At 41.4% G+C, this 22,228-nt stretch overlaps 1 protein-coding gene across 1 annotated transcript in view; it reads left to right on the top strand.

Annotated features, from left to right (window-relative positions):
* The window catches only part of LOC129705506 (calcium-transporting ATPase type 2C member 2-like), a 71,042-nt gene that overhangs the window by 26,437 nt on the left and 22,377 nt on the right, over positions 1-22,228 (top strand). Inside the window, 12 exon segments of the mRNA XM_055649093.1 lie at positions 405-494; positions 3,827-3,862; positions 3,950-4,011; positions 5,378-5,486; positions 6,534-6,683; positions 8,750-8,818; positions 10,589-10,664; positions 11,599-11,665; positions 15,612-15,736; positions 16,453-16,550; positions 19,844-19,945; positions 21,185-21,274. Of these exon segments, the coding sequence (XP_055505068.1) occupies positions 405-494; positions 3,827-3,862; positions 3,950-4,011; positions 5,378-5,486; positions 6,534-6,683; positions 8,750-8,818; positions 10,589-10,664; positions 11,599-11,665; positions 15,612-15,736; positions 16,453-16,550; positions 19,844-19,945; positions 21,185-21,274 (1,074 nt within the window).

The raw sequence follows: 22,228 nt of genomic DNA, 5'->3' as shown, positions 1-22,228 counted from the left end.
GTTTGTACGATAGTGCTAGTGTACGGGGATCACTGGTCGGCGGAGACTCGGTTGCCGAAGGGCCTGTTTCCACGCTGTAAATCTCTCTCAGCTCTAAATTCTAAATACACACACAATGGACAATTTACAATTATACAAAGCCAATTAACCTACAAACCCTTACATATCTGGTGTGGGAGGAAACCAGAGATCCTGGGGAAAACCTACGCAGGTCACGGGCGAAAGTACAAGCTCTGTACAGACAGCACCTGTAGTCAGAATCGAACTCTGGTCTCTGGTGCTGTAAGACAGCAACGCTGTGCCACCGTGCCGCCCTGTGATAAATTGTAATAAGCTGTAATAAGTTGAAATGTTAATATGTTTATAAGTATATTTATTCCTCATTTTTTTTCTTTCAACCTCAGTTCAAGGATCCCCTGATTCTGCTGCTTTTGGCTTCTGCGGTTATTAGTGTTATCACTAACGAGTTTGAAGATGCAGTGAGCATAACAGTGGTACATAAAATTACGTGTGTCATTCAATTGTCAGTAATTAAACAGTAATTGTTAATAATTAATAATAATACTTCTATAACGTTTTATGGGGTGGGGGAATCAGCTGAAATAATTTTAATTGAATTTTTGGTCATTGGTGACACCCATTAGCAGATACTGGGAACTTGTTGATCTCATAATTGAATGTCAAGACTAATTGGTTAGATTCTCTCTTGCTGGAGATGATCATTGCCTCTGTTGCATGTATGTTATCTGGAGAATTATCAGTGCAAACCTGAATGTTATTTAGATCTTTCCACTGCAGCTGTGGATTTGTATCGTTTGCTGAAAAGTTGCAAATGATACTGGTCATTTTTTTCCACCCATTTATTTTCAAAAGGGGAAATGTATTCATTAAAGCAAACAGGAGATGCTGGATATGTTTTATTTATTTACTTGAAGCTACTTCCAAAAAGGGTAAAAGTCCTCAATATTTGCTGGAGGAACCAAGGAAATACAGATGCTGGTTTACGCAAATGACTCAAAGTGCTGGAGTAACTCAGTGGGGCAGGCAGTAACTGGAGAAAATGGATAGGTCACGTAATGGTGAAGAGATATTTTGCTTAGTTAATTTTGTTGTAAATTTTAGCCTGGTCCTGGGAGCTCAGAGTGGATTTCTCATAAAATAAGGATGAAATATGATCTCTGAATTTAAAAGCAAAATGCTGCTCAAGAAAGATCTTTCAAAATCTCTGAAAATTCAAGGGTAGGAGATTAGCTAAAGGGCATTGATTATTAAAAAATGGGCAAAGGGTGAGGGAAATGCATAGACGTGTTAATTTTTAATAAAGAGTGAGACATTCTTCAATGAATAATTGCAGGTTACAAGAAATAATTAAATGGAATGGAATGCTCTTTAAATGTGGTTGCACCAAATTACATGCCTTTATATAAAATAAAATTTCCAGGATGTGCATACTGTAAGCAAAGCCAGCATTTATTGTCCATTATTAAGTGCTCGTGAGAAGAATTTGTGTTGAATGCTGCCATGAACCATCACTATTGAAGACTCACACAGTGCTATCAGAGAAGGAGATGAGGACTTAGACCCAGGGCAATGACAGTGAAGGAATAAAGATATATTTCCAAGTTTATTTCCACACTTCCTGAGGTCATAAGTTCATAAGTTATAGGAGCAGAATTAAGCCATTCGGCCCATCAACTTTATTCCGCCATTCAATCATGGCTGATCTATCTTTCCCTCTCAACCGCATTCTCCTGCCTTTTCCCCATGACCCTAACACCTGTGATAATCAAGGATCTATCAATTTCCATCTTAAAGATATCCATTGACTTGGCCTCCACAGTTTAAGAAACATTTAGACAGGTACATGGATAGTATCGGTTTGGTGGGATATAAGCCAAACGCAGGCAGGTGGGATTAATGTAGATGGGACATGTTGGCTGGTGTGGGCAAGTTGGGCCAATGGGCCTGTTTGCACACTGTATAACTCTATGACTCTATTCCGTTTCTCCAGAGATGCTGCCTGGCCCGCTGAGTTATTCCAGCATTTTGTTTCTATTAATTACCATATCAGGATGGTCTGACACTTTGGGAAGACATTATTTGATGGTCTTCTCATGCACTTATTGCCCTTATTTGTCTTGGAGGAAAAGGCCATGGGCTTAGGTGGTGCTGTCAGAATAGACTGAGGGAGTAGCCATAGTGAGATACAGCATGGAAATTGGCCCTGTTGGATCAACACTGGCTGTCACCCACTGATTTACACTAATCCTACAATAATAACATTTTTTTATTTGCCACACATTCTCATCAACTCGCCCAAGATTGTACCACTCATGTGCGTACCAAGAGCAATTAATAGTGGACAAATGGTGGGAAGACAGCACCCATGGCTGGGCAGTGTTTGCCAATTTTTGCAATTTTCTTTGTTCCTGAGTATTCGAGTTGCTGCTCCTGGCCGTGATGCAACCAGTCAATATGTTCTCAACTGTTCACCTGTAGACCACACTGAATTTCTTGAGACAACATTGGGTCAAATGCTGTCTTGATGTCAAGGATGGTCTCTGTTACTTTGTCTCTGGAATTCAGCTCATTGCTCCATGTTTGGACCATGACGTGATGGGTTCTGGAGTAAAGTGGTTGTGGTAACTCCAAACTGGGCATTAGTGAGTTGGTACATGACAGAATTGTCAATGAACCTTCCATCACTTTGCTGATGATGGAGAGCAGACTGACTAGGCAGCAATTAGCATGTTTGGATTTGCCTTGCTTTTGGTGAACAGGATATAGCTGGACTATTTTCCGCCACATTGGGCAAGTTCCAATGTTGTATCTATATTGGAACAAATTGGCCAGAAGCACAATAGTTCTGGAGAACATGTCTTCAGTATGACAGCTGTAATGGTGTCTGGCACCACAGCCTTTACAGTCTTCAATGCTCTCAACTGTTTTATAATGAGACTCGAAGTGTGTTAAATTGATTGGAGACTGGATGTGAATTCTGAGATATCGAAATGGTTCCACAGATTCACCACCCTCCGACTATAGAAATTCCTCCTCGTCTCCTTCCTAAAGGAGCATTCTTTAATTCTGAGGCTATGACCTTTGGTTTTAGACTCTCTCACCAGTGGAAACATCCTCCCCACATCGACTGTATCCAGGCCTTTCACTATTCGGTAACTCACAATGAGGTCCTTCCCTCATCATTCTAAACTCCAGCGAGTACAGGCCCAGTGCCGTCAAACACTCAACATATGGTAAACTACACATTCTTGGGATCATTCGTGTAAACCTCTGGAACCTCTCCAGTGCCAGCTCATCATTCCTCAGATATAGGACCCAAAATTGCTTACAACACTCCAAATGCAGCCTGACCAGTGTCTTACAAATCCTCAGCATTACATCCCTGTTCTTGTATTCTAGTCCTCTTAAAATAAATGGTAGCATGGGAAGATTGAGGCACAGGTCTGTTGGTGAAACTGCAAAAGACCCATAGAACTTAAAGAGAACTTGACTGTAGACAATTCCCAATTCACATTCCATGGCCTCAAAGACAATTAAGCAGCCATTGCAAATATGTATATATATTTAAAGTAAATCACCTACAACTGGTTTACAAAAATGGCCTAATATGTGGAAGAATTTCTGGAACAGAATTTTTCTGATTCAATTTGAGCTATTTGAATGGGAATGAGTGAGGTTTAGAAAGTTCTTAGGATATCTCTTGTGCCCTGGTCAAAGCATGGTTACACATAAAGAAGTTTCCTTTGTGAAATGATGTATGTATTTAAATTTACTCCCAATAATTTTATAATTTTCATCTTTGCAGGCTATAGTAATTGTGGTCACGGTTGCCTTTGTGCAGGTAAATTATTTGTTTAGTAGCAATCTGTGCAAAATTAATGACATAGCATCCAGAAGTGTAGTCTAAAAACATATTTGTTTTTTCCAGGAGTACCATTCTGAAAAGTCTGTACAAGAGCTGGGCAAACTAATCCCTCCAGAATGTAACTGGTAAGTGCCGCCTTAAGAAATCTAGCACAAGAAACATTGCAAAGAAAAGGAATTTAGGGCATCGACCTGAAACGTCACCCATTCCTTCTCTCCAGGGATGCTGCCTGTCCCGCTGAGTTACTCCAGCTTTTTGTGTCTATCAAAGGAATTCCTTAGTTTAGTTTAGTGTAGAGATACAGTGTGGAAACAGGCCCTTTGGCCCACTGACTCCACGCTGATCACTGATCACCCGTATACTAGTTCCATGACCCACACACCAAGGGCAATTTACAGAAGACAATTAACCTACAAACCTGTCTTTATGTGGGTGGAAACAGAGCACCCGGGGAAAACCCATGCAGCCATTAGGAGAGCGCACAAACTCTGCACGGACAGCACCCGTAGTCATGATCGCACCCAGGTCTCTGGCGCTGTGAGGCAGCAGCTCTACCACCGCACCGCTGTGCCGCCCTTAGGAGGAGATGACAAACTTCTGGAGGAATCCAACTGGTCAGGCAGCAACTGTTCAAGTAGAGGAATGGTCAATGTTTCCGGTCGAGACCCTGCATCAGGCCTAAGAGTGTAGAGAGGAAGTGACCAGTAAAGTTGAGGGGAAGGGGAGGTGAAGCACAGGTTGGCAGATGATGGGTGGAACAAGGTGAGGAGAGAGATGAGCGGCAGGTGGGGGTGGGAGGAGGTGGGGTGAAGGTGTTACACAGTGATCGGTGGGTGATAGATAGAGACAGATAAGGAGAGAGAGGAAAAGAGTGAATGGAGTTAGGGGTAGAATAGAGGTAGAGTCACAAGCTGCAAGGGGATAAATGGAGACTCAAGAAACTGAGGATACTAGAAACTGATAAGTAAGGAAGGTGTTAAGGAGAAGCAGATAAAGGAAGGGCGATGTGTAGATGGAACTAGTTGGAGGAACAGATAAGAGACTCCATAGGCATGAGGCGTGGGTGATGAGCTGGAAACTGGTTGGGGGAGGGGAACAAAACAAGTGATAAGGCCCTTGGGGATGTCATGTTTGGACAAATGATCCACCTTGGTGTGAGAACCAGGATTGATCAGAAGGAAAGAGAAAGAAATACAAGGGGTGCTAGAAAATTAATTGCTCACATCATTGTAGACTGCCCTGGTGGAATGTGAAAGCTCCTCGCACTCTGTTACTGTAATTTCTAATCCACAGCAGGAAATCCATTTGTGGATGTTAACGGGATGTACTGTGCAACGATGGATTGCAGCCAGTGCAAGGGAATAAATAAATAAACAATAAATTTCCAAAATATAAGAAAGAGCAATGAAAGGAGTAAAAAATAAATGTTAACAGTGGTGTATCTGAAAAGAGTAGCCGATAACATTGGTGTGGCTGTTCTCTCATTTGTAGTATCCGTGGTGGAAAAGTGGAACACCTGCCAGCGAGGGAACTTGTGCTGGGTGACACCGTGTGCATTTCCATTGGAGATCGAGTACCTGCAGATATCAGACTGTTTGAGGTTTGTTGCATTTGGAGTTAAGAACGTAAGAAAATATGATAGGATTTGCCACCCACCGCATACTTCCACCAATTGGTTAGGTAATAGCTGATGTTTTTGTATTCAGAACAAATGTCAATTAATCATTCCCTATCTACTACGCATATTCTTACAGCAAATATCATTTCTTTTATTTGCTTTGTTTTACAGTTTTTACTTAAGACAAAGGTTAAAAAAAAGATTGATTTCCTCTTGGCTGCCAGATCAGAGTAATGGGTCTGTTGAACAGAGTTTACAATATGTAATAAAGAGGCTGTATCGCAACAAGGAGTTCTGATGGAAATTAAAAAATTAAGATTTGCCCACCTTTTAAAATTTATTATACACTCGCATGACTTTATTTCTTTGCTACTAATAAGGTGGCACAATCATGCAGCAATAGAGCTGCTGATTTACAATGCCAGAGACTCTGGTTTGATCCTGACTACGGGTGCTGTCTGTACGGAGTTTGTACATTCTCCCTGTGATTGAATTCCTCCTCCACTCTCAAGATGTGCAAGTTCGCAGGTTGTTGGGCTTCAGTTTATAAAAAATTGTAAATTGTCCCTGGTGTGCAGGATAGTGTCAGTGTATGGGGTAATCGCTGGACGGCACAGACTCAGTGGGCTGAAGGGCTTGTTTCCGCAGTGTATCTCGAAAGTTTAAAGTCTAAATATGTACTTCAGCAAATGCCATCAACTGAACATCATGGAGAATAGTCTTAATAGATATAAGTGACTATTTTAATACAAGAATTGAACAAAGCAGTGAGTCATGACACTCATTCATTTGTAGTGCTCTGGCATATATAAAATGCTTTATATTTGTTTGCCGAAGCTCAAATACATTTACAGTAAATTCACTTTGGTAAAAACCTAATTCAAAGTTACATATTTGCTCTTTGACTGATGGTTTCAAATTGCTAGATATTTATTTCAATATCGAGCAACCACCCGGCAGTTTTTGTAAGTATTGCATTTTGTTTCCAACTGTATGTTAAACCTAATTGGTTTATTGTCTGTAAACTAGGCTGTTGATTTATTGATCGATGAGTCAAGTTACACTGGTGAATCCGAGGCCAGTAATAAGAGTACTGCATGTTTGCCAGAATCTGGAGATACAACTTCTTTTCAAAACATTGCATTTATGGGAACCCTAGTGCAATATGGGAATGGAAAGGTACCTTCTTCATTTAATTACTATTTTAAAGAGCCGATAAACAGATTTACACAAGCAGCCTTAAGCTGCATCATGATATTACACTGGTGAACAATTCGTAACCTACAGGAACAGATGGAAAAAAACATTCTTCCAGTTTTTCGCTTGCAGCTTGTTCTTGTTTTTATGTTGAGGTAGTATGGAGAGTTGCTCTCTCAGCTCTCTATTGCACTCAGACGAGACACCAGAAAGGCAAAATACCAATTTGTTAATGCTATGGGCTCCTATATATCGGCGAGACCAAGCGCAGACTGGGAGATGATTTCGCTGAACACCTTGGCCTATGCGATCTCCAGGTGCGAAACATTTCAACTCCCCTTTACATTCCCACACTGACTTTTCTGTCCTGGGCCTCCTCCACTGTCAGAATAAGGCCAAACGCAAACAGGAGGAACAGCAGCTCATATTTTGCTTGTGCAGCTTACAACCCAGTGGTATGAATATTAATTTCTCTAATTTTAAGTAATCTTTGCATTCTCCCTCTCCATCAGTCCCCGACACTCGTCGTCCTGCTAGTTTCAGTTTGTATCCCTTTCTTATCACCTCTTCCACAGCCACAATGGACCATTGTGAGCTCCGCCTTTCTTGAGTCATCAGTGCTGGCTGTTTGTTCTGTACCTTTTCTAGTTTCCCTCTCCCCCCGACTCTCAGTCTGAAGAAGGGGGTCGACCCGAAACATCACCTATTCCCTTTCTCCAGAGATGCTGCCTGATCCGCTGAGTTACTCCAGAATGTTATGTCTTATCTTTGGTGTAAACCAGCATCTGCTGTCCCTTCCCAACAATTTGTTAAGGCGGAATGTTCATTCTATGCACCTTCTTTAGGCTACATGTGGAAATACACCTTTAGCACAAATAAATCTGCCACAATATTGCTGGTGTTGAATTCAGCCACGTCTTTGAACCACAGGAATGACAGGCCTATACAGTTTAGTTTTAGTATTTTCTCCCCCAATAAAGATTTCCCATAGTATGAAGTGTACGCGTTATGTGCCAACCTTGTAGATCGATAGAAAAAATAAGGTTGTTCCACTCTTATATTAGTTTCAAAACATTGACTTCTCTAATTTCAGGTAGTCCTTACTTCCTCCTCCCCTTCTCAGCTCTCCCTCAGCCCACTGGCTCCACCTCTTCCTTTCTTCTTCCTGCCCCCCCTCACAGGGGGCAGGAAGAAGGGGTTCGACCCGAAACGTTGCCTATTTCCTTCGCTCCATACTTGCTGCCTCACCCGCTGAGTTTCTCCAGCATTTTTGTCTACCTTCGATTTTCCAGCATCTGTAGTTCCTTCTTAAACATTCTGTTTTTATTGATGACGTCCTTCAAATAAAAAGCATAAAAAGACAAGCTGCAAGCAAACAATGACAGTGCTATAAATAAATAAATGACCTAGAGGCTGGGATTATATGTTGATTTTTCTAAGAAAATAAGGTTAAAATGACGTTATTGTCATTTATTTGCTTTCTCTTATCCATACTATTACAGTGACTATCATAAGCCTCTTGTTTTCTTGATCCCAAAACTCACTTGTTTTGTTGGTTATGGTTATGGTTACGCAGCAAAAAAATTACATGCTGACCTTAAAGGTCAGATATACATCTTAAGTTAATATATTCATCTGCTGTTTGTCTCCATTACATTAAATCAAAAGAAGGTAGCCTGATTGCATTGTGAGATTGTCCCATTGATTGGCATGGATGTGTTTTGAGTGTTATATTCTCCACCTTGCACTTTGCAGAGGCCAGGTAATAGTTCTGTGTTAACTGTGAATTACAAGGCAGAACCCAAAAAACAGTATATTGTGATGAAATCAATAGGCCAGAATATTTCCAGCATTCATAGCAATATATAAACACAAATTATTTCTCTGAACGTTCTCCTTGGTAGAAGCAACCCATCTCCTGTAAGATATCAAGACATAAGGAACTGCAGATGCTGGTTTACAAGATAAATGCAAAGTGCTGGAGTACTGTCACAATATATTGTGTGCGTCTACATTTATTTGTAATGTTGTACTTTCATTGTATCCAGGGCATTGTGATTGCAACTGGTGAAAACTCTGAGTTTGGAGAAGTTTTTAAAATGATGCAAACTGAGAAGGTATGATTGGCTTGTTTATTGCTCAGCATCTTTTTGTATTTAGCTATTATTTTAAAAAGAGGTAGTACATGTTGATTTTTTTAATTTACCTCTCACACTGGGGCATATTGCTGCAAGACTGTTGCCCCAGAGCCTCTGGATGTTGCTGTTTCTTCCAGCAAGAACCTGGGTATATATAATATTCTGCTGGAAGCCACATGTGGCAGAGGGTGATGCAGGAGCTCTCTCAGTGTAGACACCCTTTGCCTGTGAGCAGCCTCTTTCAGAGCTGATTCAAGAGTCAAGAGTGTTTTATTGTCATGTGTACCAAAATAGAACAATGGAATTCTTCATTCGTAATTGGTAATTCGTAACTGTCACTGTATGTCATGTTGTTACATGTGGGCGGAGCACCAAGGCAAATTCCATGTATGTGAATACTTGGCCAATAAACTTACTTACTTAATTGCTGCAGCAGCAGCAGCAGCAGCAGCACAACAGGTTTGTGAATGCAGTGCTCGATAGCGTGTGCGAATGCCGGTTTATACCGAAGATAGACACAAAATGCTGGAGTAACTCAACGGATCAGGCAGCATCTCTGGAGAGAAAGGATAGGTGACGTTTCTGGTCAGAACTCCTCTTCAGATTCAGTCTGTCTGAAGAAGGGTTCATAAGTTCATAGGTTCTTCGAGCAGAATTAGGTAATTCGTCCCATCCAGTCTACTCTGCTATTCAATCATGGCTGATCTGTATTTCCCTAACAACCCCATTCTCCTGCCTACTCCCCATTACCCTGACACCCCTATTAAACAAGATACCATCTTTGGAGCTGAAACATCACCCGTCCTTTTTTCTCCAGAGATGCTGCCTGGCCTGTTGAATGACTCCAGCACTTTGTGTCTATCTGTCTGTACTCTATAGAGTTCTTGTTATTTCTTTTGACATTTAGTGTCCTTAAATGCTAACACACGTTGAAGTCAATTTAAACATTGACTCGAACATATATGGTTAATGAAAAATTAACTACTTTACCAATAAGTAGTTAATTTCTGGAGAAGTAAAGTGGCCAGGTTACCCATCAGGAATTTAAGGTGGCCATTTCTCACTACCATCCAGCTACTTAAGCACTTTCTATTTAAACCCATCTCAGATGATACAACCAGCTGGATAGTATCACCCAATAGATTTTTGGACCTCACAGAAGGCAACAAGTTACATTTGCATTTGCATTTGAAAACTGCTTTTCACTGATGACTATGTTACAATTCTGCATTTCAAGCCTGAACCTGTTCACTGCCAAGTTTGTTTTTTTCTATTGGCCATGACCCGAGTATACTTGGGGGGTGGGGGCACTGAACAGGTTAAATGCTACATTTCTCTGCAAGTTTTTGGTTTGCCCCGCTGATGTCCCCTGATTTTGCACTTCCTGATTTCTATATGAATACTCTAATGTACCTTATGATGTAATGTAGTTGACTATTGATACTGTTGTTATATTATCCTCATCAATAAAATACATTTTGCCCTGTTTCTGGCTGTGCCAAATCTGGTTGGTATATATTTGATGGTGACATTCCTCACAACTAACTTTCTCAACAAAATGAAGGGAATGGGAAGACTACATTTTCACATTAAAGTTAAGTAGAGTTAAGGTTGTATGAAGAAAATCAATCCAATTACTATGGCTTATAGCATATTTGTTATGGAATGAAACCATGTGAAAACTTAAAAATTGTAAACAATGCCAAGTGTTTATACTTGTTAATTATTATTTCCCCCTCACTTGTCTAGGCTCCAAAGACCCCCTTACAAAAAAGCATGAATAAGTTAGGGAAGCAATTATCGCTGTTTTCATTTTCAATAATAGGTAAGTTGTATTAAAAACCTTTCTTTTCTTTTAGTCCCATAAACATAATGCATGTGTTGGCAGGTCTCCTTCCACTCAGCTTACAACGAACCATTATATATTTTCTTAACATCGTCTGCTTTGATCTGCCGTTTTCACACCTTACCCTTCCATATCTCCAGACTCCCTCCCCCCTGACTTTGTCTGAGGAAGGGTGTCGACCTGAAACCTCACGCATTCCTTCTCTCCAGAGATGCTGTCTGTCCCATTGAGTTACTCCAGCATTTTGTGTCTATCTTCAACATAATGTATGTGTTTATTTTAAATTTTAATCAGAAATAACTAATTACATTATTCAGTCAAGCAGATTTGTGGCATCTTAATTTGTCAACATTAACTCGCTATAAATGAGGAGAATGCCAGTTTCTCATCTGAGGCATTGCCTTTCATAAATAAAAATTGTGAGCCCACTGAAATTACACGTTTACCTTGTGCAAGGTCCTTCCCTATTGATTAGAGGGAGATTATGTCAGAGAGGTTATGGGGAAAAGGCAGGAGAATGGGGTTAGGTGGGAGAGATAGATCAGCCATGATTGAATGGTGGAGTAGAATTGATGGGCCAAATGGCCTAATTCTACTCCTATCACTTATGACATGATTTGACATATGTTTGGCTATTTATGAAAATATCCAAATCATAATCCGATTTGGTTGTAGAATCCTAGATGCAAAATGTGGGTGCAGATTGACTGTGCCTGCCCTGCCTAATTAACCCAATATTTGAAAGGAATAAGTGGCAGTGTTTTAAAGGTCTGTAGTATTCAAGTGTAAAACTGCTTGGGGAACAGTTGTTATTTTGGCCCTAGAATATACAGCGATGTGGAAGACGTGCCTCAAATATCTTCATTAATGATTCTTGCATTTTTCAATACAACTGTCAAATTGTCCCCTTCAGGTTTAATGATGCTGATTGGTTGGTTACAAGGGAAGAGTCTCCTTGGCATGTTTACGATAGGAGTTAGGTAAGAATATAAAGAATATAAACATTTTGCTTCTTAACGTGATGTACCAAAAAAACAGTGTCGTAGTCATACACTGCGGAAACAGGCCCTTTGGCCCAACTTTCCCACATTGACCAACATGCCACATCTACATAGTCCCACCTGCCTGCATTTGACCCATATCGCTCTAAACCTATCCTTTCCATGTACCTATTTAAATGCCTCTTAAACATTGCGGTAGTGCCAGCATCAACATTCGAGGATGTAACGAGTAGAGTGGATAAGGGAGAACCAGTGGATGTGTTATATCTGGACTTTCAGAAGGCTTTCGACAAGGTTCCACATAGATTCAATTTTAATTGTCAGAGATTAGTATACAAACTTAAAGCACACGGTATTGGGAGTTCAGTATTGATGTGGATAGAGAACTGGCTGGCAGACAGGAAGCAAAGAGTAGGAGTAAACGGGTCCTTTTCACAATGGCAGGCAGTGACTAGTGGGGTACCGCAAGGCTCAGTGCTGGGACCCCAGCTATTTACGATATATATTAATGATTTGGACGAGGGAATTGAATGCAACATCTCCAAATTTGCAGATGACACAAAGCTGGGGGGCAGCGTTAGCTGTGTGGAGGATGCTAGGAGGCTGCAAGGTGACTTGGATAGGCTGGGTGAGTGGGTAAATGCATGGCAGATGCAGTATAATGTGGATAAATGTGAGGTTATCCACTTTGGAGGTAAAAACAGGAAAATAGACTATTATCTGAATGGTGGCTGATTAGGAAAGGGGAAGATGCAACGGGACCTGGGTGTCATGGTACACCAGTCATTAAAAGTAGGCATGCAGATGCAGCAGGTAGTGAAGAAGGCGAATGGTATGTTAGCATTCATAGCAAAAGGATTTGAGTATAGGAGCAGGGAGGTTCTACTGCAGTTGTACAGGGTCTTGGTGAGACCACACCTGGAGTATTGCGTACAGTTTTGGTCTTCTAATCTGAGGAAGGACATTCTTGCCATAGAGGGAATACAGAGAGGGTTCACCAGACTGATTCCTGGGATGTCAGGACTTTCATATGAAGAAAGACTGGATAGACTCGGTTTGTACTCACTAGAATTTAGTAGATTGAGGGGAGATCTTATAGAAACTTACAAAATTCTTAAGGGGTTGGACAGGCTAGATGCAGGAAGATTGTTCCCGATATTGGGGAAGTCCAGAACAAGGGGTCACAGCTTAAGGATAAGGGGGAAATCTTTTAGGACCGAGATAAGGAAAACATTTTTCACACAGAGAGTGGTGAATCTCTGGAATTCTCTGCCACAGAAGGTAGTTGTGTCCAGTTCATTGGCTATATTTAAGAGGGAGTTAGATGTGGCCATTGTGGCTAAAGGGATCAGGGGGTATGGAGAGAAGGCAGGTACAGGATACTGAGTTGGATGATCAGCCATGATCATATTGAATGGTGGTGCAGGCTCGAAGGGCCGAATGGCCTACTCCTGCACCTATTTTCTATGTTTCTGTGTTTCTAACTACCTCCTCCGACAGCTCGTTCCATACACGCACCGCCCATTATGTTAAAAAAAAAAGTTAACCCTGAGGTCCCTATTTAATCTTTCCCCCTTCACCATAAACCTATGTACTCTGGTTCTTGATTTCCCCTACTCTTGGCAAAAGACTTTGTGCATTCACCCGATCTATTCCTCTCATGATTTTGTACAGAGTGACATTTGTGTTGGGTTTTATGACCTGGAAATTGTTATGCACGAGGGAAAGTTCATTAAACTGGTGATCAAAGTATAAACTGTGCATGGGCTCCTCACTACAATATATTTGATTACATACAAAACAAAGGCCTTGGGTGTTGAAGCATTACCTTGTCACATTAGCGAGTACAAAGAATTTTCATCCACTGACTCCCCAATGAACTCAGGCGGATAGAGGCCCAAGAGGCGACAGATGCTCTAAAATGTAGCAAAGAAAGGAGAGCTTCTGGAGGAACACAGCGGATCACACAGCTGCTGTGGAGGGAAATGTTTTTGGTCAAGATCCATCATTTAGACTGATGTTTTGGATTAAGCCCCTTCATCTGGACAGAATGATGTCTAGGCACAGAGTCTTGACCTGAACTCGGGTAGATGTTGGGTTGGGGTGGCAGCAGTGCGAGCAATGAAATGGAGGGAGGCCTAGGGTCGGGGGTTAGGAGAAGCTGAGCTTCCATGGGGAAGTAGAGGTTGGAATTAGGCCAGAACAGGGAGAGGGATGCAACTGACAATTTACAAAGCAGACTTGGCTTCAATCCGCATGGAGTCATGAGTGCACCGGGGTCCAGCTCTCAAGGAACATCCATAGCAAGGGGGAGGGGACGTGGTTGGGATCATGAGTAAGGAATAGGCAGAGAACTTCAAGGGACAAATCTGGAGCTGCATTCAAGCTTTAGATCCAGCAACCTCAGACTTGGTATTGCAGGTCTCGTTGAAAGTTAGCACTGTGGCTAAGCCTGCAACTGAATGAGTGAACCACGAGCCTCCATGCTGGCAGGCCTGGAGTTGAGACTGGAACTCAGGTGAGGTGCTGGCTCAGACCTGTTGGTTGGCGTAGAAGGGACGAGATTCGGCGGAGTCACTGGTGGAGGCCCGCGGGGGGGGGGGGGGGGGGGGGCTGGGCGGCTGGGCAGGAATAAAGTTTCACTCTCAGTCTGAAGAAGGGTCTTCACCCGAACCGTCACTTTTTTTTTCTTCAGTGACACTGCCTGATCCGTCGAGTTACTCCAGCATTTTGTGCTCAGTTGCAATTGCATCTTGCATAATAAACAATTATTAATCATCTGGCTAAGCACTTGTCTGTGGTCATTCCTAGCATGGAAACGACAGGCCACACTAATTAGTAAATGGTCATTGCAGCCTTTTCTATAAGAACACCTATTATTTCCCTCCTAGCGAAGAAGATAATTGGTCAATTGTATGGTATTTCTAAGCAATTGTGAATACCACAGGTTGAAAGAAAATGGCTTTATCAAGTTACCTGATCTTCATCCCATTGATTCCCAAAATAACATTTTTGGTAAAGTCCAAGAGAAAGAACTGCCAATGGATGTGCAATATCTTAGAAACTCTAAGTTCAATGTTTCCCAAAAGTCAATGGTCACTATTCCACATTTCTACCAGTTGAAATAACATCAGAGCTGAGAAACGCATGGCATACAGTATGGCTGTAATCATTGACAGAGCCAAAATAAGGGGAATGCAGACCCAACCATATCTATGCAAGGATCACAATGTGATTTAGTTGTTGGCTTGCACAATTATATACATTCCTTAATATAGAGAGTAAGAGTTCCAGATTATAGACATTTCTTTAAATGGTCATGTCGGAAAATGATTGATTGTTGCTCATCATTGCATACCGGATAACATCCTTTTATGCAGTGTGCTTCAATTTTGTTGATCAGCTTGTAATGTACCACCTTATCTGGAGCAAACTAACTTTGTCCATGGTTCCCACATCACATTACTGTCTAATAACCCCCAACAGCTCCCTCTGTGCCCAAGCTATGTTTAGTTTAGTTTAGTTTAGAGATACACCGTGGAAACAGGCCCTTTGGCCCACCGAGTTCGCACCGACCAGCAATCCCCACATATTAACACTATCCTACACTAGGGACAGTTTTTACATTTATACCAAGCCAATTAACTTACAAACCTGCACGTCTTTGGAGTGTTGGACAAAACCAACATTTTTTCTGAGAAAACCCACACAGGTCATGGGGAGAACATACATACTCCGTACAGACAGCACCCATAGCCAGGATCGAACCATGTCTCTGGCGCTGTAAGCGATGTAAGGCAGGACACTAATGCAGCGCCACCATGCTGCACAATCATAGATTGCAGCTGTTATCTCATAGAGATATGTATTCTGAGGCCAGATAGGATCAGTCCTGACTGTAACACAGTTCTTTGTTCTTTGATAGCCTGGCTGTTGCGGCTATTCCAGAAGGCCTACCAATCGTTGTCACGGTAACATTAGCTCTAGGTGTGATTCGAATGTCGAAAAAGAGAGTCATAGTAAAGAAACTTCCTGTGGTGGAAACGCTGGGTAAGTCAACAACTTACTTGGTAACTTTAACTTTTTGAAGTTAACATTGTGATTTATTTTATCTTTGGATAACTTGGACTTTGTTACTTGCTTCCAGAAAAAAATTGCCGAGATGTATCAGTATGTGGAAGAGTCAATTTGTTAAAAAATATATATTGTATATTTAACAAAAGCTGTCTAATTATGTCTACATTTGCTCTGCATAGAGTTATTTTTAGTCATAAAATCAGACAACGTGGAAAACAGGCCCTTCGGCACAACTTGACAATGCTGACCAACAAGCCGCAATTGCACTAGTCGCACCTGCCTGCATTTGGTCCATATCCTTCTAAACATTTCCTATACATTTATCCGTTCAAAAGTATTTTAAATGTTATGATAGTACCTGCCTCATCTACCTTCTCTGGCTGCTTGTTGCATATACCCACCCCCTTTGCGTTTTATATTAAAAAAAAACTGTCCCTCAGGTTTGTATTAAATATTCCCCCCCCCCCCCCGCCTTAAACCTATATTGTCTAATTCTCGATTACACTATTCTGGGTAAAATGACAATACTTTTACTCTATCTATTTCTTGAAAAACACTCCGAACTGCCATGGTATTTGAAGTACCCTGTCTTGAGATCTTAATTTACAAGTTAATTCTTGAGTACTTTTGGGGAGAATTAAGTACTGTTCCTAAAGCAGGTAATTATTAAGCTTGCTGTTTATTTATAGGTTGCTGTAATGTCATCTGCTCCGATAAGACTGGCACCCTTACAGCCAATCAGATGACTGTAACACGCTTACTTGCATCAGATGGCACGCAGGCAGAGGTTGGTATTAAAGTACCTTAAAAACTAACTTAAGAATTTAGCCTTGAGAGATACAGTGTGGAAACAAGCCCTTCGGCCCACAGAGCCTGCTCTGACCAAAGATCACCCACTTCACTAGCACTATCCTACACACTAGGGACAATATACAACTTTTACCGAAACCAAACCTACAAATCTGTATGCCTTTGGACGTGTGGGAGGAAACTGAAACACCAGGAGAAAACCTACACAGTGACAGGGAGAACGTATACTCTCCGTACAGACTGAACCCGAAGTCAAGATCGGACACGGGTCTCAGGCACCATAATGCTCAATTGCTGCACAACTGCGCCGCCATAACTATCAAGAAAGTTACTAAATTTACCAAGAGAAGAAAACATGCCATGGGGAAATGCTCCAGATCTCGCTCACCCAGTCCCTCATGCCTGTACTTGCATTTTTTGGAAGCAGCAAATTGAATTTCTAAATTTTTATCTGAATGGCAAAGGAACTGCTTAAACTATGCACTTTGGACACAACTGCCCACAGAGGTTTCATAGGTTTCTTATCCTGGACCTCCATTCTCCTGGCCTCTGGTTAAAGATATACCTTCTGCAAGAAATTACATGAAATAGAAGCAAGAGTGGATCATGTAATCTTTCATTCCTGCAAATGAATTCATTAATGTTCAGAGGCAGGGAACGGATGTGAGTGGGATAAAATAGAACTAGTGTGAATGGTACCCATGAACTGGTTGGGCCGAAAGGCTTGTTTCCATGCTGTCGAGGGTCAAGAGTGAAGTATTTGATTGTCATATGTCCCAAACAGAACAATTACATTCTTACTTGCAACCACACAACAGAATATGAAAATAATATAAGCAAAATTAAAGTTCTGCATATATAATAGACCCACACATGCACACACAACAAACAATAATAGTGCAAAAAGACAAAACCAATGCCCCCCAAGTCTATAGTTCAGAGCTTATTGAATGATTATTTAGAGGTTGTTATGTTTAATAGCTTGATGGCTGTAAGGAAGCAGCTGTTCCTTAACCTGGACATTACAGTTTTCAGGATCCTATATATTGGTTCACGATGGCTGGAGTGAAATGAACTAAATTAAACTAAAAAATATATCTTTTATCTCAGTGCCACTTCCTGCATTAACCCTACATTCCTTAATTCCTTGAATAGCCAAACGTTTGTCAATCTCTATACTAAATATACGTTGTGATTGAGCCTCCGCACCCCTTTTGGGTAGAACATTTCAATGATTCAGTACCCGCTGAAAGAAAATATTATTTTCATGCTTGACCCAATTGCCAACCAATTACTTTGAGAATGACCCCAGCTTTTAGCTGAAACTCCAGCCAAGGGAAAGGACATCTGTACATTTACCAAGCCCCATGAGTACATTTACCAAGCCCCATTAAAAACATAAAATGCTAAACCATTCATCAGGTCAGGCAGCAAATGTGGAAAGAGAAATGGAGTTAATGTTTAGTTTAATTTTGCGATACGGAGCGGAAGCAGGCCCTTCGGCCCACCGAGTATGTATCGACCAGCAATCCCCGCACATTAACACTATCCTACACATGCTGGAGACAATTTACACATACACCCAGCCAATTAACCTACAAACCTGTACGTCTTTGGAGTATGGGAGAAAAATGAAGATCTCGTAGAAAACCCATGTAGTCGTGGGGAGAACGTACAAACTCTGTACAGCAGCCCCCGTAGTCATGATCAAACCCGGGTCTCCAGCGCTGCCAGCACTGTAAGGCAACATCTTTACCGCTGAGTCACTGTGCCGCCTCTAAGATTCCCATAAGCATATGAAGTTTCAGTGAGATCACCTCGCACTTATCTAAACAGCCAAACGGACTGGATATACACAACCTAATAGAATCCCCCTATCCTAGGAATCAATTTGGTGAACCTTCATTTTACCTCCTCTGTAATATGTGCATCATTCTTCTGGCAGGGAGACTAAACCACAATGCAAATTTTCAGAGCTCTGTGTTATTGTTGTAGGATATCACTTCTCTTGAATCTAGGGCATAGAGTTTCATCAACCAGCCAGACGTAAGAATTCTCACAGAGGCATGCAGACTACAAAGTTGAGAGTAATACCCACGCATTGTGTCAGTACTCAGAATTTTAGGCATGGAATAAGCACGTCACTGTTATACATGGCTTGTTAAGTTCTATCAATAGTCCATGAATTTCCAGGCATGGCAATGAAAATTACATTTAATGCAACGCCTTTAATTTGAAAGATACTTTAAATCTAATGTTTTTGGCTGTTAGTTGAGGTAGAAAGTAGGTAATTTGTCTACCTTCATGTTGTAACAGATGGTTAGGCACGTTCCTTTAGCAAGGGGTGCAGGTGTCCAATCTACAGAACAGCATAGCAACACTTACACGGACTTTACCATTTTAATTTTAAATGCATACGTGTGGGGAGGACAGAAGTTATGCTTACTCGTACTCAAAAATAAATGCCCAAAGCTAACAGCCTCACTTATTTGAAGACAGAGATATACAGCTCATAGATGATAGCTTTACCCAATTAAAAAGTGAGGTACAGATGAAAATATTTAACACGCTCCAGAAGCACTATTTGGCATTAAAAATACTTTAGACTTCGGAGATACAGTGTGGAAACAGGCCCTTTGACCCACCGAGTGTGCACTGACTAGCAATCGTCCCAAATGCTGACACTATCCTACACACTAGGTAACATTTACAGAAGCCAATTAACCTACAAACCTGTACGTCTTTGAAGTGTGGGAGGAAACCAGAGCATCCCGAGAAAACGCACGTGCTCACAGGAAGAATGTACAAACTCTGTACATACAGCACCCATAGTCAGGATCAAACCTGGATCTTTGGTGCTTTAAGGCAGCAACACTGTTCCAAAGTACTTGTACTAAAAGATGTGCAAAATTAAAATGTAGCGAATATTACTTTAATTTCATATTTCTCTTACTTTGACATAAGCGATAGTAATTCTAAGACTACAAGTAAATGTTGCCCCCAAATATATGCTATTCAATATCAATAAAATTATGATAATGTGTTTCGGGAAAGATCTTGCGATTAGTAACATTCTTACAAAAATGCATGATATGCATATTATAATTTGAAATACAAACTAGCTGGAGTATTTTTAATATCGATAAATAATGCCAAAATTGACCAGCGGCTCTGAGGTTAAGTGTTTCCAAATAATGCCTGATTACTTGCATAGTTACATTATGGGTGGTGAATGTTTTTAAGCAAAATATTATCTTTGTTTTTTTATAGGTAACTGGCACAGGATACAATGGAAAGGGTGATGTTCATTTGTTACCCAGTGGAGAACTCATAAAGGCATTCTCCAATGTGTCAATAGGAAAACTGGTTGAGGTGAGTAGTTTAAAAATGCGTTATTTGGTTCTCTCTGTCACTGGCAACACTGATCTTTATAGTCCGCTTTGAGCTGTTTTTGAGAAGGCAGAGGTACCAAAAATGGCATTGAAGTGCCAAAGATTTTCCCATGTGAGGGGTGGTTATTGTAGTCTCCTTTCTAAAGTTCAGATTTAGCATCCATGTCCCACCCAGGCTGTACTGAAGCCTTGAGCCAAATCAGGACCCAGAGTTAGAAGCTGGGCTACTGGGGAATAAGTGCATTATGCCAGCAATTTCATCAATATGCATTGGGAAGACGGATGAAGTTGTAACTAGCAGGTTGAATTTTTCCTATTTCAATAGAGTACACATTTAAGAAACTTCTCATCTTATTGTGATTATATTATTGAAATATGCTCAATACAATTTTACCCATTACCCAGAAGCATGATTTCAGATGGCAGCTACCATGGCAGCTGGAAAATGTATGTGCATGAAATTAAACAAATGGGGAATAAAGAGTTACCATCAGTAATGTGGTCATGAAATATTGTCATAAATATCAATCTGGCTCAATAATATTGCCAAGTGAAAGGAATTTGCTCTCCTCTCTTGGTCTGGCATGTATGTGGCTCCAACCCTATTAATATGGTTGGTTCTGAAATGCTCTCGGTCTATGGGCAATGATGGATTGGAAGTATGCCTGCATTCTGTAAACTAAGAAAAAAAGTCTCATGAATCAGTTCTGGAGCAAACATAGTGAGCAATCTGTGGGCAGAGTACAGGGCACACAAATGTTTCTCAATGACACCTGATCTGCATTGATTTGTAGGAAGACTCGCTTAATTGTGGGGTTTCGGGATGACAGCAGAGAGGTTCATCTTCTTAGTTTTTGGGAGACATGCAGCACAGAGACAGGCCTGCTGACCTTCCAAATCCACTCTAACTATCAAGCACCTATTTACACAAATTCTGCGCCAATCCCACATTATTCTTCCCACATTTTCATCAAATCCCATCCCCCCCTCAATCCTAATTAATCTACCAACCTGAGATGTGGGAGGAAGCCAGAGCGCACAGTGGAAGCCCATTTAGTCAAAGGAAGAATGTGTAAACTCCACACAGCCAGCAAATAGATCACTGGAGCTGTGAGGCAGCAGCTCTACTAGTTGCGCCACTGTGATTGTATGTGTTTCCACATTTACAGTGAATTAAAGCATATTAACATGACTCATGTTCGATATATGTTTATCTTAGGCTGGATATTTATGCAATAATGCTACAATTAATGAAGACACCTTGATAGGACAGCCAACAGAAGGAGCCTTAATTGCACTTGCAATGAAGGTACAGTGAAGCGATTTTAATTTTCATATTCTATATGGATCAAAACAACAACTCCAGGTCAGAACATGTGGTAAATGATCAGGGTATCTTAAAAGAGCAGAACATTGGAGGAGAAAAGGGACAGACATTTGCCAAAACATAATTGTTTACAATCGCGGTGCTTTGATGAAAATTCTACTGAAGAGATGACTACTGTCTGCTCAGGTGAATGGTCACAAACCCAATTGCTTTAATCCCCATTAGAAAGATAATTAAAATGTTACAAGTTTTGGACCCTCCTCCCAAGGTTTTAGGAAAGTAAAAAGGTGGTGGAAGCCAATAACTAATCTGCTTTCGGATGCTCGCAGCTTTTAAGGGAGCAATTTGCGATCCATATTAGTAAATTGGATTCAACAATACAATACAATACAGTCATACAAACAAGAAGAAGAACCAAGACACAACACAATTTACATGAACATCCATCACAGTGAATCTCCTCCTCACTGTGATGGAAGGCAAAGACTTATCTCTCCCCTGCACTCCTTGTTCTCCTCCCGATGTCAGTCAAAGCCACCGGCGGGCGATGGTAAATAAGTCCCGCGGCAATTATAAAGCCGCGCCGGGTGATGCAAGGCCGCGCTCCGGGTCTTGGTGTTGGAGCCCCCAGCATGCGCTAACAAATCCTGCGGCCATTTAAAGCCGCGCCGGGCGATGTAAGGCCCCGCTCCAGGTCATCCTCAACTCTGCAACTCGGGCAGGAGAAATCGCCGTTGTGGAAGCCCCGAAAAGCGGTCTCCCAGCAGGGACCCGCGGGCTCCCGGTGTCACCGTCCACCGGGCCGGCGGCTGGAGCCCCCGAATCTCCTGGGTCGGGTCGCGCAGGTTTACTAATGACACAAAGCTAGTCGGACGTGTGGGTATGAAGAGGACACTGAGAAAACTTCAAGAGGATATAGGAAGGCTGGGACATGAC

Source organism: Leucoraja erinacea, chromosome 17 (assembly GCF_028641065.1).
Source record: "Leucoraja erinacea ecotype New England chromosome 17, Leri_hhj_1, whole genome shotgun sequence".
NCBI lineage: Eukaryota > Metazoa > Chordata > Chondrichthyes > Rajiformes > Rajidae > Leucoraja > Leucoraja erinaceus.
Note: the sequence above shows the minus strand (reverse complement) of the source record. Positions and strands in the feature narration are given on the sequence as shown.